The following is a 14,204-nucleotide window of genomic DNA, read 5'->3' as shown; positions in this document are numbered from 1 at the left end:
AGACTATTTCTGATTAGAAACTGCACGCCATGCTGCCAGGTTTTTGGCTAATAGCTCTATGGGAATTAGCCAAAGTAGAAAAATACTATTTTATGTCTGGGAAATGGGAACAATGTGACCCACTAGTAACAAAGTGCCGTAAAATTGGTTCTTTGCCAGTGTGTTGGTATGTAGACACCACACTCCTTAATCCCTTGAGTTAGGCATTTTTTCTATACCTGATGATAGATCAGTGTTAGGCGGCTTAACAAACAAAAAAAAAGGTGTCCAAAGAAAACCTTAGACACTGGCTTTGACCTTCAGAGAACCTGGAGAACTGTTCCTCAAGACCACTTAAAAAAAATACTAGTAAGTCTGAGTCTTTGGAAGCAATATAATAAGTAGTGGCTCAGGTTTTTTGCACAGTATTGTATATGAAATTGATTAAATCAATAAATGAAATGTATTATTCAAATTTGTCAGTAATATTAGCGCAAAAACTTTCTGGCAATTCCAACATAATCCTGTCTTGCTGTTTTCTGCTTAGGTTTCTAAATGTTTTTATTTTAGTTTATTTGCTGTTGCTTTCCATATTAGTTTCAGCCATTTTATATAATGTTAGGGTGTTCTTGAGGTATCCTCCAGCTCGCCAAGGGGAACGCCCCTTCCCAGGCCAACCACGAGATATATGTATTAGATATGAGAGATATGTATTATTATTATTATTATTGTTGTTGTTGTTGTTGTTGTTGTTGTTGTTGTTGTTGTTGTTATCGCCAGCAGGCTTATGAGATTTTATTTTGAAAGTTACAGCCGGAAGTTTAGATTTTCCTAAGACTGGTTCTGTCGCGAGCCTCCCGTACTGTAAGCCAATCACAGAGCAGAATAAGCTTTGCCGTATATACGCGCGACTATTTCCACGTTTTGATCGCAAACAGCGGAGGGCTTCGGAGTCGTTTTCTGAACCTGCTTCTCCAGCTCGCATTAAAGTAAGGAGAACATGAGTTTAGCTTGTTTTCTATGCTCCCTGCACAGGAGCTTCAGTTGGCTACATTTCATGTCATCTGTAAAAGCTCGCATTACATTACGTTATTTTTACTGCACGTTTCACTTTTTAAGTTAACTGAATAAGATGGTCTGAATCTCAACATATGTAACCATTATCTAGGTAAAGTTAGTTATCCTCGGTGGTTAGGATCCTGCTTGAGGGGACACTATCTTGATTTAAAGAAACACATCCGTTAAACAAAGTATATAACTTATACCCCAGATAAGACCGAAATAATTGGGCAGCTTTGGGAATTGATACGAAATTTCCCTTTATGCACTTTTATTGTGTCCAGTGGTACTAACAAAAGAAAAAAATGTCTTTAAACTTGTTTTTCTCGTTTTTTTGAAAAGCACTGATTCAGTTGTGCCGTTACTAGTTGTTTTACCTCGAATAAATAAATACGTTTATTTATATAGTTTAACACACAAAGTATTTACTGCAAGGCTGCTAGACTCCATTGCTCTGAAAGGGTTTGTCCACATTAACCTGTGCTCCCCCATAAGCTTAATGGTGGTCTGGAATATAGATAAAGAGGTCTATATTTAGACCAAGTCAGCAGGAGGCTGTTAAGAAGCTAATCTGAGATGGGTGTTGGGGGTCGGGCAAGGCTTTCACATGTTAGGTTTATTTTGACAGTTTCAAGTTGATATATGCACAAAATGCCCCTTATAAACTCATCTTTCTTAAAGTAGAGCAGGTAGAAAAGCATAACATGCCACAAAATGTCTACATTTAGAAATTAGACAGCAGTAATTTGCCACTTTCCAGTGGTTGCAGTCAGTTCAAGTCAGACTGCAACTGTCCTCAATTCAGTTCAGTTTTAATTATAAAGTGCAAAATCAAAACAGCACTCACTTCAAAGTGCTTTATATTGTAAGGTAAAGACCCTACAATAATAGAGAAAACACCAACAATCATATAAACCTGTATAAGCAAGTACTCAGCGACAGTGGGAAAGAAAAACTGTCTTTAAACAGGAAGAAAAGAAACCTCCAGGATGGCGGTGTAGCCATTTGCTGCAAGCGTTTGGGGGTGATCGGAGGGAGACGTGGCAAAATACTCGCTGTGGAAGAGAGCCGATGTTAAATAATAACTAATGATTGAATGCAGAGTGTTGTTATAAACATGCAGAGAGTGAAAAGAGGTGAGTGAAGAGGAAACAATCAGTGCATCATGGGAAACCCACCCTTAGCAGCCCTATTCCTATTGCAGTCTAAATAAGGAAGGATTTGGGTCACCCCAACTATATACATTATAAAAAGGAGTTTTAGGTCTAATCTTATAAGTAGAGAGGATGTCTTTCTCCCAAATCCAAACTGGGAGCCAGTTCCACAGAAGAGGGCCCTGGAAGCTAAAGGCACTGCCTCCCATTTTACTTTTAGAAACTTTAGGAACCACAAGTAATCCAGCAGCCTGAGAGTGAAGTTCTCTATTGGGGTGATATGGTTCTATGAGGTCTTCAGGATAAAATAGGACCTTATTAGTCAAGACGCTGAATGTGAGGAGAAGGATTTTCAATTTCCCTGTCAGTACTCTTGCATTTTGGATCAGCTGAAGGCTTTTCAAGGAGTTTTTAGGATGTCCTGATAATATTGAATTACAGTTGTCCAGCCTAGATGCAGAAGAAGCAGTAAGGTATGAATGATGGTCTACTTTTTCAGCATCATTCTGATACTAGAGGTCATTCAGGTATTTATGTCTCTGAGACCTGTAGTTTAACTATTTGCAGGAAAGTCGCCTCTTGTCAGCTAACCTGTGCAAGCTTGCCATCAAAAATGGTCAAGTGGGAAACACCCTCAAATTCTGGCCAACCATTTAGTGACTACAAGTTCAAAACAGATGTGAAATTACAATTACGAGGCATCACCAATTTTTACTTTTTTTTTTATTTAAGGAGCCTGCTGTCCTATTTTTACTCATGTGACTGAGCCATTAGATGGCTCTGAGGAAGTAGCTTTGTCGAGCTAAGTGTTGGATGGTTTTTCAGATGAGCTGATTTAAGGTCAGTTTAACTAAGCCAACATTATCACAGGATGATGGTGTTAAGCCTGATAATATGTGTGTCCACAGTAATAATAATGTAACCCCACTTGGTTATACTAAGGCTGTGGATGCACTCAGTGTTTTATGTTAATATGTGCTTTTGTTAATAGGAGGTGTTATGATGCCGGTGGTTCAGTTGCTGAGAGCTGCATCAAAGCATGCTGGGAACAGGCCCCCACGCTGTGTTGTGCAGACGACCTCTGCAGCACATGGCGTCAGAACACATGCTTCATCCTGCACTGATAGTGACAAACCCAAAGTCCTCATTACTGGTTAGTTTTTGTCTCATACCTCTTGTGTTACTTAAGCTCTGTAATGGGAAATTTCTAGTTAACCCTCACATTTAGATATAGGTGGTTAGAACTTCACTGTATGATTTTTGTGTAACCTTTGCATGCGTAGATGAAGTATGTGTATGTGTCAGTATGACCTCGTGAAATAAAAAAACTGCTTAGCTAGGCCTTACAATGTTTCACTATGTTATCTGCTAAGTGTTTGGCTCAGAAGGATGAAGGTCAGGGCCAGCGCCAGGTGCTGGCCTGGGAAAAGATAGTAGGAGTCTTCTCTGTTCAGCAACAGCCCAGGGTGGACAAAAGACTGTTGTAACTGAAAGATACACAGAGTTTGACGATGTCATAAGCTCATTACTATGAACCTGTGATGTTTTGATGTATGTTTCCATTCTCCTGCGCGTAGTAATAAATAGTGTGACCACAGCTCTTTCTGTGTTGCAGACTTTATTTACAAAAATTCCACGACAGTTCTTAAAAGTGCTTAAACTGCTTGGTAATTTGCTTCTTTTTCTCTAATTTATCCTTGTAGGAGGACTTGGACAGCTGGGGGTGGGGCTTGCTAAGTCATTAAGGTAAGAAGTTTAAATAACCTCTGATTTCCGTTGTTTAGCTATTTCCATATGTAGAGTAGTTTTCTTTGCGTATACGTGATACTGATACTGGGTTTTCAGACTGATACCAGTAAAAAAATCTGTCAATATAAACATACCAGTCACTGTATTAGTTGTGGCCACACCATTTTGTACATTCCTGCTCCAATCTGATCCCAGAAACTAAACAGGGTTGTGCTTGGTCAGTATTTGTCTGGGAAACCGCCTGGGTATACCAGGTGGTTGAAGCTTGGTCGTGGCAGATGGCTTCCCCTCCCTGAGCCTGGTTCTGCTGGAGGATTCTTCCTGTTAAAAGTTAAAAGTTTTTCCTTCCTACTTTTGCCAAGTGCTTGCTTGTAAGGGGTCACCTAACTTCTGTAGCTATACTGTAGATTTTTTTGATGTGTAAAACAAACAGCGATGGATGCATCAGGTTGTGTGACGAAGGATTCCCGCTAGCTTTATCCCAGTAAAGGTTATAATGGTGATTTACGGGCACAGAGCTGCTGTTTTGGACGCTAAAAATTTTTTTTCTTTCGCTCCACCTGAGCACACCGTCTCAGTAATGACTCCGCGTTTAGACAGACCCCGGCTCAACATTAAACTATGACATTAAACCATCCTCTTTACTGCTGCTGTTGTGTTATCAGTCTTTTTGTTGAAACACTGGAGGCTGTGTGAGCTTAATGTTGTCATACTTTTAATTCACACGCGCTCTCCTATTGCAGGTCTATTTTTGATCACAAATGTGGGTGAGCACCACAGGGTCACGCATTAGACAAAGCATCAAAGCAAGGAAATAGTTTTTTTTATAGTCGAGTTATTCAAATTACTCAATGAATCGTTGCAGACCTCTTTTAAACTGCTGTGGTGAACTGTGGTGATGCCAGTCCTAAATCCAGCAATTTTATTTACAAGAAAAATTAGAAAAACTTCCAAAAGGTGATACCTGTGAGCCAAACCTATATGGGGTGTAATGTGTGAGCTGTTGAAACAACTGTTAAAATGATATATAATGAAAGAAAGCTTAAAGACGTCATGCGATCATGTCATTTGTACCGCAGACCAGCTTTTTTAGTAGAGTTACCAAAACTAATGTTTCTTTTTCAGGAGGAGATTTGGAAAATTCAATGTGATCCTGTCTGACATCCGGAAACCCCCCAACCATGTCTACAAAAACGGTGTGTGCATTGTTTTTACCTTCTCCACATATTCTACAAGTTAGTAAAAACCCTACAAAGGCCATGCGGTCTTTCTGTTTAGGAGCTCCATTCTTGCTCAGTGTAAATGCAAACCACATGTCCATAAAACTGCACTCCACTTTCCAAAGATGAGTGGGTCGACACACACAGTCTATTGTGTGTCCTGCACAGGTCCATTCATCTTCTCTGACATTCTGGACTATAAGAACCTCAGGCAGATTGTGGTCAACAATAACATCAGCTGGCTGGTTCACTACTCAGCTGTGCTGTCTGCTGTGGGGGAGCACAACGTGGCCCTGGCTAAAGAGGTCAACATCACAGGTAGACACCTCTGTAACGCGTGTACCATAGCATTAACATAGCAGACTTATGCACAGCCTCTCTTTCTCTCTAGGTTTCCATAACATATTAGATATAGCCACCGAACATGGTCTGCGTGTGTTTGTCCCCAGCACAATCAGTGCCTTGGGTCCATCCTCCCCTAAAGACCCCACTCCTGATCTGTGTGTGCAGAGGCCACGCACTATTTACGGTGTATCCAAGGTCCATGCGGAGCTGATGGGTGAGGTGAGACACTCTGTAGAGACTTTAAAAACGCATACCCGTATTTCTTCTCCGCACTTACAGCTGTTGTAGCTCCAGTCCTCATTCTGACCTCTATTCATCTTATTTCTGGTGTTTTTGAGTCTTTTCCTCCCATTATCAGTACTACCACCAAAGGTATGGGCTGGATTTCCGCTGTCTCAGGTATCCAGGCATCATCTCGGCTGACTCCCAGCCTGGAGGAGGAACCACAGGTGAGTAGACCTGAGATACATATACCCAAAGACCTTTCAGGAATAAGTGTTGGCCCTCAACAATCACATTTGCAATATGGTTAAAGTTGTGGTTCACTTCCTTTTTAAATGAACGGGTATAGAGGCTCAACAATAATTTTGATGGTGATAATATCACCATCATCACCTCCACCACTTATCTTGTATAATGTCTCTGGAAATACTAAAGGTGCAGGCTAACTGACAATGTAAGGAAGATGGCGCACCGTTTGGAAATGTTTGTTTTTTTTGCTCCATGTCTTTGATGCAGTCTGATTCTGATGGTCTCTTTTCACTGTTTTCTAGACTACGCTGTCCAGATCTTTCATGCTGCTGTGAAGAGCGGTCAGTTTGAGTGCAACCTGCGCAGCGACACACGGCTGCCTATGATGTACATCGGTAAAGCAAACTTTGATGCGTTTTGTTTTGGCGGCACTGAAGCACTCCCGTTTCGCTCATCTCTTCCTCCGTCCACCTCTCCTACCCAGATGACTGTATCAGGGCCACTATGGAATTCCTGGAGGCTCCAGAAGACGCGCTCGTCAGCCGCACCTACAACATCAACGCCATGAGCTTCACGCCACAGGACCTCACCCGAGAGATCCAGAAAGTCCTGTCTGACTTCAAGGTTACCTATAATGTGGATCCTGTCAGGCAGGCGATCGGTGAGACTGCTGGGATACCAGTGTCATAGTTTTATCCTTTCAGAGTGTTCACTGGCTACTATAATCTTCTTCTCTGCTACATCTTTTCAGCCGACGGCTGGCCAAAAGCACTGGAGGACAGCGCAGCGAGACAGGACTGGGGCTGGAGGCACGAGTACAACCTGCCGGAGCTGGTGCAGACCATGCTGACTCACATTACTCTGGGAAACAAGCTAGCGAGCGCCTTCTGAAACATTTGCAGCATTTTTGTAGCTTTATTTAAAAACTGAATGTGACAGTCTTCAGTGGCAAAATCTTAAAACATTTTTTTTTTCTTTTTTAATCATCTAGAGCCTGCTGTTCGTATGTGGGTTGATGTTTTAGTTGGGAGAAATCCCTGGCACTTTAGCATCCTCCCACATCTTTTAGCAATAGTCACAAATTCAACCCTTGACAGGATGGGTGCCCTGATCATTGCTTCAGTTAGAAGGGAGCGCATTGTTAGCACCGGTAATAAGTAATATTATGTGGGATTTCCTGCAATTGGCTGTAAAGAATTATGAATGAAATCTGATATTTCCTCACAGGAGGATTCACAGGTACACGTTTTACTAGCGTTTCATCCATTTTGAATGTCATGTTATCTCAAAAGAGAAGTTCAACATGTCATGGGTACTTGTGACTCTTCCATGCAGAAACTCTTGTGAGGATGATTTCTTTTTTCAAATTCCCCTCCCAGATGACCTTGGATCTTTCTAGCAGTGTACAGAGAACAGGCCACAGACCCAACAAAGACTTTGAAGATGATAGGCAGAAAGTCTAAAAAGGAGACTGAAATTGAGATTTACACAATATGTTTGTTAAGAAGCAAAACAAAAGGCTTTCCTACTGAACCATCAACCTGATGCCTTTCTTTTCCTCTCTGTGAATCCGTCCAGAATTTGTGATTAGTTTGCTGCTAGAGAGCGCTGGATGTTTTCACCAAAGCAAGATGCTGAACTTTTAAGAGTTATGGTCTCTTTCTGAGTGTACACAGTATGTATGTGCTGTCTCTAAGTGTGCTACCAGTCTGTTGCGGTGTGTCTTAAGTAGGGCTGAACGATATATCGCATTTGCGATAATATCGCGACATGATCAAGTGCAATTTTCTAACCGCAAAGGCTGCGATTATACTGCGATTATAAGGCTGTCCAAATTACTACCATATCCCAGAATTCATAGCGCGGCCCAGCCAAACTCCAGTTTCCAGCAATGGCGGCCGCTACTAAGTTTTAAAATTACTCATACTAATCTTTCTGGGTCACAAAATAAACTTTTAACATATTTTCAGGCGAGAAAGTAGTTGTGTAAACATCAAATATCTGCTCGGTTTATCAAGATATCCCATATTTGCAAAAGTGCTTCGACGTTTTCAGAGGCGTCTGCTACCCACCAGCTCGACAGCTAGCCGGGAGCTCGAGGGTTACTGATGCGGCCGAGAACGGCACAACTCCCGGCACATCATTTTCAGATCACCGCGGAGTTTCGCTGCTCGGGTTAAACGTAATATATAAGTCACTTAGACAACCTAAAAAATGTTATTGTTGGGCTTTTTTCAGTGTTTTGTTTGTTCATGAGTAAATCGGTTTGGCTGAGATTAAAGTTATTAGATTAGATAAAATAAAACTTTATTAATCCCCCGGGTGGGTTCCTCCTTGGTTTTCACACAGCTGACTAAACGTCAAACAGAAAACTTATTAAACAGAAGTATGAGACAGTCGAGAATTTACACCAGTGTCTGGTTATATTTTAGATAGCAAGAAGCAGACGGCCGAGTTTATTAAACTCCACCGAGACAGCGGTGACGCTAATCAGAACTAGACCGTCCAATTTCACGCCTTTAAACTTTAAAGGCGTGTTTGTGTGTGTGTTTATACAATTGCTATTATGTTTGCACTTTATGTGTAATGTTACTGACTGCAGAGATCAGTAAGATGTGTGTATTTTTTATTTATTAGTTTTATTTATTTAAAATTATTTTTTAATTGAATGACTGTCTAGTAGTTCACAGATGTCGAAAAACTAAGTGTGGTAAAGCCACTGATTTTTTTTTATGTATATTTCTGCAATCTGCACATTGTACTGACTTTCATTTTAATGTTTACACCAGGGTTCCTTGTCAGCACTTTATGCTCAGATGTTTGTAAGCTAAAAATAAACTATTGTGTATGTTCAAATATACTGTTGTGATTGAAGAAGTTAAATAAAAATGTCAGTCATCAATTCATGCATCACCTCATGTCATCATAACAGAGGTCTGTCTTCCAGGAAAGAACAGTTTAAAATTAATGTAATATAGTATTGGCCATACTATATGATGTATTGCTTGTCTTTGTTTAATAATACAGAAGACAAAGACCTTAAAAAATAATCGCATCGCAATCGCAATATTGGGGCAAAAAATCGCAATTAGATTATTTTCCATAATCGTTCAGCCCTAGTCTTAAGGGGCACGTCTGCCACACTTGAAAACAACCTGGCTTTTAGTAAGAGCTTCACTCCCACTGTTTACTAGTGTGAACTGTGTCCTGAAACAGTGGTGCAGATAACTGTGGAAATAGTGACCCTACACAGTACTGCTGCAGGGACTGCACAAGATGGGTAAACAGAAAAGGAAACCTAGCAGTGCTTGAGGCCTTAAATTATGTGCAGCAAAGGAAATTAGCTTATAGATGCTGCTTGATCTTTGCACTGGTGTGTTTTGGGCATTTTATTTATTTATTTATATGTTTTGGGGTTGACTGAATGGATTAACATGTCAGCATTAGATAAGCAGGGCTCTTCTGTGTGGAGGTACAAAAAGAAAGGACTGGATGTTCTGTTAATGTTTGTTTTTTATAAAGCTATTATTTCAGAATTATTGCTGTTTTTTAATAAATCCTTTTTTTAAAAAAACAACAAGTTTTTCTGAATTTTCTTTGTAACTACGCAGTACTGAAAACTGACCCAATGCTGATGAGCCATTACAGCTACAGAGGGTGAATTTTAGCTTTCTTGAAAGCTTTGTTCTAGGCCTCACCTCCACTAATGCCATTCACTGAAGGTAAGCTAAGTTCAGCAGATTTTAAATTATTAAAAAAATCACATTCAGAAAAAATGAGCATCACAACATAAAAGGAAAAATAACCAAATGTAACTCTTAAAACAACAACTAGAAATTGAGAGTAAAAGTTACCAAGTTAAAAGTTTTTTTAGGTGTTAGCATTAGGTGTCTGTGTTGCTAACTAAGCTTGCTAATGCTAGCTGACATCTTAGCATTCCACCCAGTTATGGTCATGTCTGTCTGGAGAAAAGCAACCTTGCAGCAGCCAAAAAGCTATCCCTGGCTTCAAAATGTGGAGTCTAGAAACCAACCAGTGGCGTCACATTGGCTATGTCCATTTTTTATATACAGTTCATGGTAACCATGTTGCTGTGGCTGTGAAACTTGCTTTTTACCCTTTAAAGCCTAAATCATGAGATAATTAGTAGAAAATTGTAATTTCTTTGAAATTGTATAACCAGAAGGTCTTTATTGAACCTTCTGGTCATTTCTACAATGAAATATTAATTTGCATATCCATCCATTCTCTTCTGCTTAGAGACAGACAATTATTCACACTAACATTTCCACCTATTGGCAAATTAAAATCACCAAATAACCCCACTAATTGCACATCTCTAGACTGTGGGAGGAAGCCACAGTACATGGGAAGAACAAAAAAACTCCACATATATATGGGCTCATATATTTGCACATATGAGTTTTAATTTGTTTAATGTGTATTCATTACATCCAGGTTTCTTTTTTGCAATTTGTTGCTAAAAAATGTGCAGTTTATTCAGTTTTTTTGAGGAGAGTGGGATTACACCGATCATGTAGAAGTTTAAAAACTCACAAAAATTCATGTATCAAATATGACATAACAAGTGTTAAGGGATACATTTCAAATACAGAAATCTTCAAATTATAAATATAAGATGTGCAATAAAATAATAATAATAATGATAATACAAGCTTGAGCATCCAAAAGTAACACAGTTAGCCGAAACTGTGACTGTTACTAAATGGTTCAACATTCTTACTTCTGAACAGGTTTATTCATTGACTTCCTGCCCTCTGCTTTTCCAGACGCCGTCCATCCTGTTTTAGTTTTGGCAGTTTGTACCTTTGCATTTGTCTCTGTATTGGTAGGAGAAGTATTGTTGTGCCTCCCAGTGGCCAGAGCCTCCTGCTGCAGTTTCAGCTGCAGGATCTCACTGAGCAGATCGACCTCTTGGACTAGGCTTGCCACTATCTGGCTCTCGGTAGCCCTCACTGCTGCACGAACCAACTCCACAATGCCCTACTTGGGGAGCCAAAAACAGTGACAGTCAGTCAGTCCAAATAATTTCACTAAGGGAAGTACCTCAGATGGCGTAACCATAATAATGTTTTGGAGAGTATTAAAAAAAAGGGCTGGTTTAGAAAAAAATATTTTTCGTCAAGGAGAAAAACATTTAAAACACAAAAACCACATATTCTCGAAGCACACTGCATGATTAGATATTAGGGTTAGGGAACATGAACCTGTTTATCCAGATGCTTATCCTCTAGAAGAGTTATGTCCTCCACAGTGACCCGTGACCCCTGTCTCAAACACCTCAGCTCATTTTCCTTCTGCTCCAAGGTTGAAGTGAGACTTGCTTCATGCTGCTGACTTTCCCACTCTTGCAGATCGACGCCCTGCAGTAAAAAGGAGTCATTTTCTAAGTTTGAAACAAATTGGAACATATTAAATGGATTCCAGTACCATCAGATAGCAGCCCTGAATCTGCATGATGATTATGCAGTGCACGTTCACTAGCCGCCACTTAAAGAGGCCTCCTTACCTGTGCTAAGGGAGGGGGTGTGGGTGGCAGTTGCACCTCCAAGTGTAGCTGAGTGACAGACACGTTAGCAGCTCCATCGACCACCGCCTGGAAAAGCTTCCGCCGTGTGATGCAGGTGTCTGTGAGATACCTGGTGAAGTCATGTCGATGGACGGGGGTGAGGTTCGGTAATCCCTCACACAGCACCTCTCTCAGTAGTGACAGCAAGTTGAGTACATCAGGATCTGATGGATAGAAAACAGTCCAGAAGTTTTAAACGAGGTTTACTGAACCAAACCCCAGCAGCACATGATCCTGCACACTGTGAACAGGTGGGCCTGCATTACTAACACTGCATGAGTAATGTTTTAATAGGGCACACAGGGAATGACTCAGAGTCAATGAATCACTCAGTGTGGTATGCTAGGGTGTCTGTATTGCTTTATGCGCAATGAGAGCTTTACATCTGATAGTAATTCTCTGCTGGCCATGTAAAGGGCCACGACCTCTCGGTTAAGCAGTGTGTCCTCTAACAGGCCACTTTATAGTACACTGCTGTTTGACTCTGACCGTCCAGCCGTGGAAAGATGTCTCTGGCGATCACAGCTGCCCGGATAACGTTCGGCCAGGAGAAGCCACAGTCTGCAGCGAACACGACCACGTCGTACACAAACTCTTGATGGAAGCATCGTCGCTCGTCACTGAACTCGGGCCACGAGAAGTAACGGCTGAGCCTCTGCACACCAGCATCTCTCTGACAAACACAATCACACAGACACAAAAGTGAGAAATGTTGAGCAACACGTAGAACCAATTTTACAAGTTGTTTTAGTTATTTATTCATAAACGGTGTGGTTATGTCTTTATTTTTGCAGTTCTGCTCCAAGGTTATTACATTAACTAAAACTAAACTATTTAAATTATTAAATTTAAATAAACCAGTGACCAATAATAAAATAATGTGCGTGCATGACTTCAAGCTAACTCTCTAACCAGTCGCTTACTTTAAGATTTAGGTCAAATTATAGATTTTAGCGCCATTTTTAAAAAAAATGCTGGGACACAACTTCGTCTTTATATCGCTTAAATTAAATGTCTGGGTGTTAATTCAGTGGCCGCCTACCTGTAGCCTCGCTATCTGACCTATTTCACTCTCTGTTAGGGAATCCATCCTGATAAACACAAAGCGGAGCTCGGTTGCCATTGGAGACTGACGCGATGACGTAGGGACGTAAAGCTGCTGATTGAACGTGTGAAGCGAATTCAGTGTTACTTGTAAATATCACACGTAATTACTCAGTGCTTGTTTGTTCGTAGGTTTAATAGCGACTGTCTGATATTAAACCACACAGTCTTCATTTATGGGGCTGTTTCAGGGTTAAGAAAAGAGCAGGCTGGTAATGTAACTGGGCTTATTATCAGTCTGTGGCCACAGATGGCGGAAAGCTCTAATCCTCTTTAGCACCAACCCCAGCCCTCTCCCTTCTTTTCTCCGTCTCTCTTCTTCTGCCTTTCCTCTCCTCCTCCTCCTCCTGTTCTCCATCAAATAATGTCAAGGTAACGGCTGTTAAAATAGTCGGTAGTGTCCAATTTCCGGTTGTGTCTTTAAAAATAAAAGCTTTATTTCAGGTGCGATTTTTACCATCAAACCTTTAGGGTTTGGTGCAAATGTAGTTACCCCTTTTCACATTTGCAGAGCTCAGTTCAGTTGCGTACACACTACAATTTTGCCTTTAATTCAATTCAGTTTTATCAGTCACCTCAAGGTGCTTTATATTGTAATGCAAAGACCTACATACAAAATAAGCGTCCTAATTAGGATTAAGAACCATTCATAATCAGTATTCACAGATTTCAATATAATACAATAGTTTTAGGGTGGACCCTTCAGTTATTAAACCCAAGGCAACATTGTGTAGACTCATCACTGTGCATTACTGTGTGCAAGCAAGAGCTACGCCTGCTCGTCTACTAAGCTAAACTGTCACCCTAGCAGCTCCACTTTTAACAAACAAATACATTCTGCTGTTAAAGCCAGTTTCTTCCAGCTGAGGGCCCTTGCAAAGATTAAGACAATTCTCTCATCTGCTGATTTTGAGAAAATAATGCCAGTGCCTTCCAGAATTTTAGGATCCTTTTGTTTATTATTAAGGCAAAAAATAGATCAGCACTTTCTTACATTTTTGAACTTTTAACTCTATGCACACTCCTAGATCATTAAGGTTAACTGACTAGATGCTTCTAGTTGTTCTGGTTGTTTAAATCGGGCCTTTTTCTTTAGTTGCACCTAAAATTTGGAACAGTCTTCCTCTTCAAAGTAGGACCTCACCAGTACTCAACATCTTTGAAGCTCACTCGAAGACAGATCGTACCTCCCTTGTGTTTTTCTTTTATTTAGTTTAGTTTATGTTTTTTTCCTGTATTGTCCTTACTTTACTTTACTTTATTTATTTATATAGCACTCTTCACAGGATAAGAACCACAAAGTGCTTCACAATAATATAAAACTGATATACATAAAATAGCACAATCAAATATTCAACACAAATTTAGTTAAAAGCCAATCTAAATGAGTCTTGTTACTTTATTGCTTTCACAATAAATAAACTGATTGGACTTGATTTTCCGAGCTGTGCAGTTTGTGTGTTTACGTTCAATCCTACCGTTTTTACTGAAAGGCTTTCAAGTCATTACTTTGAAAGTCTTAATCGCTGTACT

General features: G+C 40.3%; 2 protein-coding genes across 4 annotated transcripts; one reads left to right on the top strand and one right to left on the bottom strand.

The window, feature by feature from the left end:
- The first annotated feature begins 856 nt into the window (after positions 1-856).
- Positions 857-7,755, top strand: LOC113016921 (L-threonine 3-dehydrogenase, mitochondrial-like). 2 transcript variants are annotated; one of them, XM_026160112.1, is made up of 10 exons: positions 857-968; positions 3,184-3,345; positions 3,896-3,938; positions 5,067-5,137; positions 5,330-5,479; positions 5,553-5,725; positions 5,865-5,955; positions 6,280-6,372; positions 6,462-6,638; positions 6,729-7,755. In XM_026160112.1, exons 2-10 carry the CDS (start codon positions 3,192-3,194, stop codon positions 6,866-6,868), a joined length of 1,092 nt encoding a protein of 363 aa, XP_026015897.1. In that variant the 5' UTR covers positions 857-968; positions 3,184-3,191; the 3' UTR covers positions 6,869-7,755. The 2 variants fall into 2 exon arrangements, with proteins under 2 accessions (XP_026015897.1, XP_026015898.1); XM_026160113.1 differs by lacking the exons at positions 857-968; positions 3,184-3,345; positions 3,896-3,938 and having other exon boundaries at positions 5,071-5,137; positions 5,287-5,479.
- A 2,627-nt stretch (positions 7,756-10,382) lies between these two features.
- Positions 10,383-12,921, bottom strand: c23h8orf74 (chromosome 23 C8orf74 homolog). 2 transcript variants are annotated; one of them, XM_026159436.1, is made up of 5 exons: positions 12,610-12,921; positions 12,057-12,240; positions 11,508-11,731; positions 11,206-11,361; positions 10,383-10,981 (listed from the first exon to the last, which is right to left on the bottom strand). In XM_026159436.1, the coding sequence occupies exons 1-5, from the start codon at positions 12,688-12,690 to the stop codon at positions 10,718-10,720; spliced, it is 909 nt and encodes a 302-aa protein (XP_026015221.1). In that variant the 5' UTR covers positions 12,691-12,921; the 3' UTR covers positions 10,383-10,717. The 2 variants fall into 2 exon arrangements, with proteins under 2 accessions (XP_026015221.1, XP_026015222.1); XM_026159437.1 differs by having other exon boundaries at positions 10,918-10,984.
- Between the last annotated feature and the right edge of the window lie 1,283 nt (positions 12,922-14,204).

Source organism: Astatotilapia calliptera, chromosome 23, assembly GCF_900246225.1.
Source record: "Astatotilapia calliptera chromosome 23, fAstCal1.2, whole genome shotgun sequence".
Classification (NCBI taxonomy): Eukaryota; Metazoa; Chordata; class Actinopteri; order Cichliformes; family Cichlidae; genus Astatotilapia; species Astatotilapia calliptera.
The sequence above is the reverse complement of the archived record's forward strand: the minus strand, read 5'-3'. Positions and strand labels throughout refer to the sequence as shown.

What these genes read in the sequence shown, in the direction of transcription:
- c23h8orf74 (XM_026159436.1), bottom strand. Translation starts at nt 12,690, where the DNA reads ATGGCAACCGAGCTCCGCTTTGTGTTTATCAGGATGGATTCCCTAACA. An exon ending in CATCTTTCCACGGCTGGACG is followed by an intron (nt 11,732 to 12,056) that starts GTCAGAGTCAAA and finishes TCTATCCATCAG; the next exon opens with ATCCTGATGTACTCAACTTG. An exon ending in CACCCCCTCCCTTAGCACAG is followed by an intron (nt 11,362 to 11,507) that starts GTAAGGAGGCCT and finishes TTTTTACTGCAG; the next exon opens with GGCGTCGATCTGCAAGAGTG.
- LOC113016921 (XM_026160112.1), top strand. Translation starts at nt 3,192, where the DNA reads ATGATGCCGGTGGTTCAGTTGCTGAGAGCTGCATCAAAGCATGCTGGG. An exon ending in TAAAGAGGTCAACATCACAG is followed by an intron (nt 5,480 to 5,552) that starts GTAGACACCTCT and finishes CTTTCTCTCTAG; the next exon opens with GTTTCCATAACATATTAGAT. An exon ending in TCCTGTCAGGCAGGCGATCG is followed by an intron (nt 6,639 to 6,728) that starts GTGAGACTGCTG and finishes ACATCTTTTCAG; the next exon opens with CCGACGGCTGGCCAAAAGCA.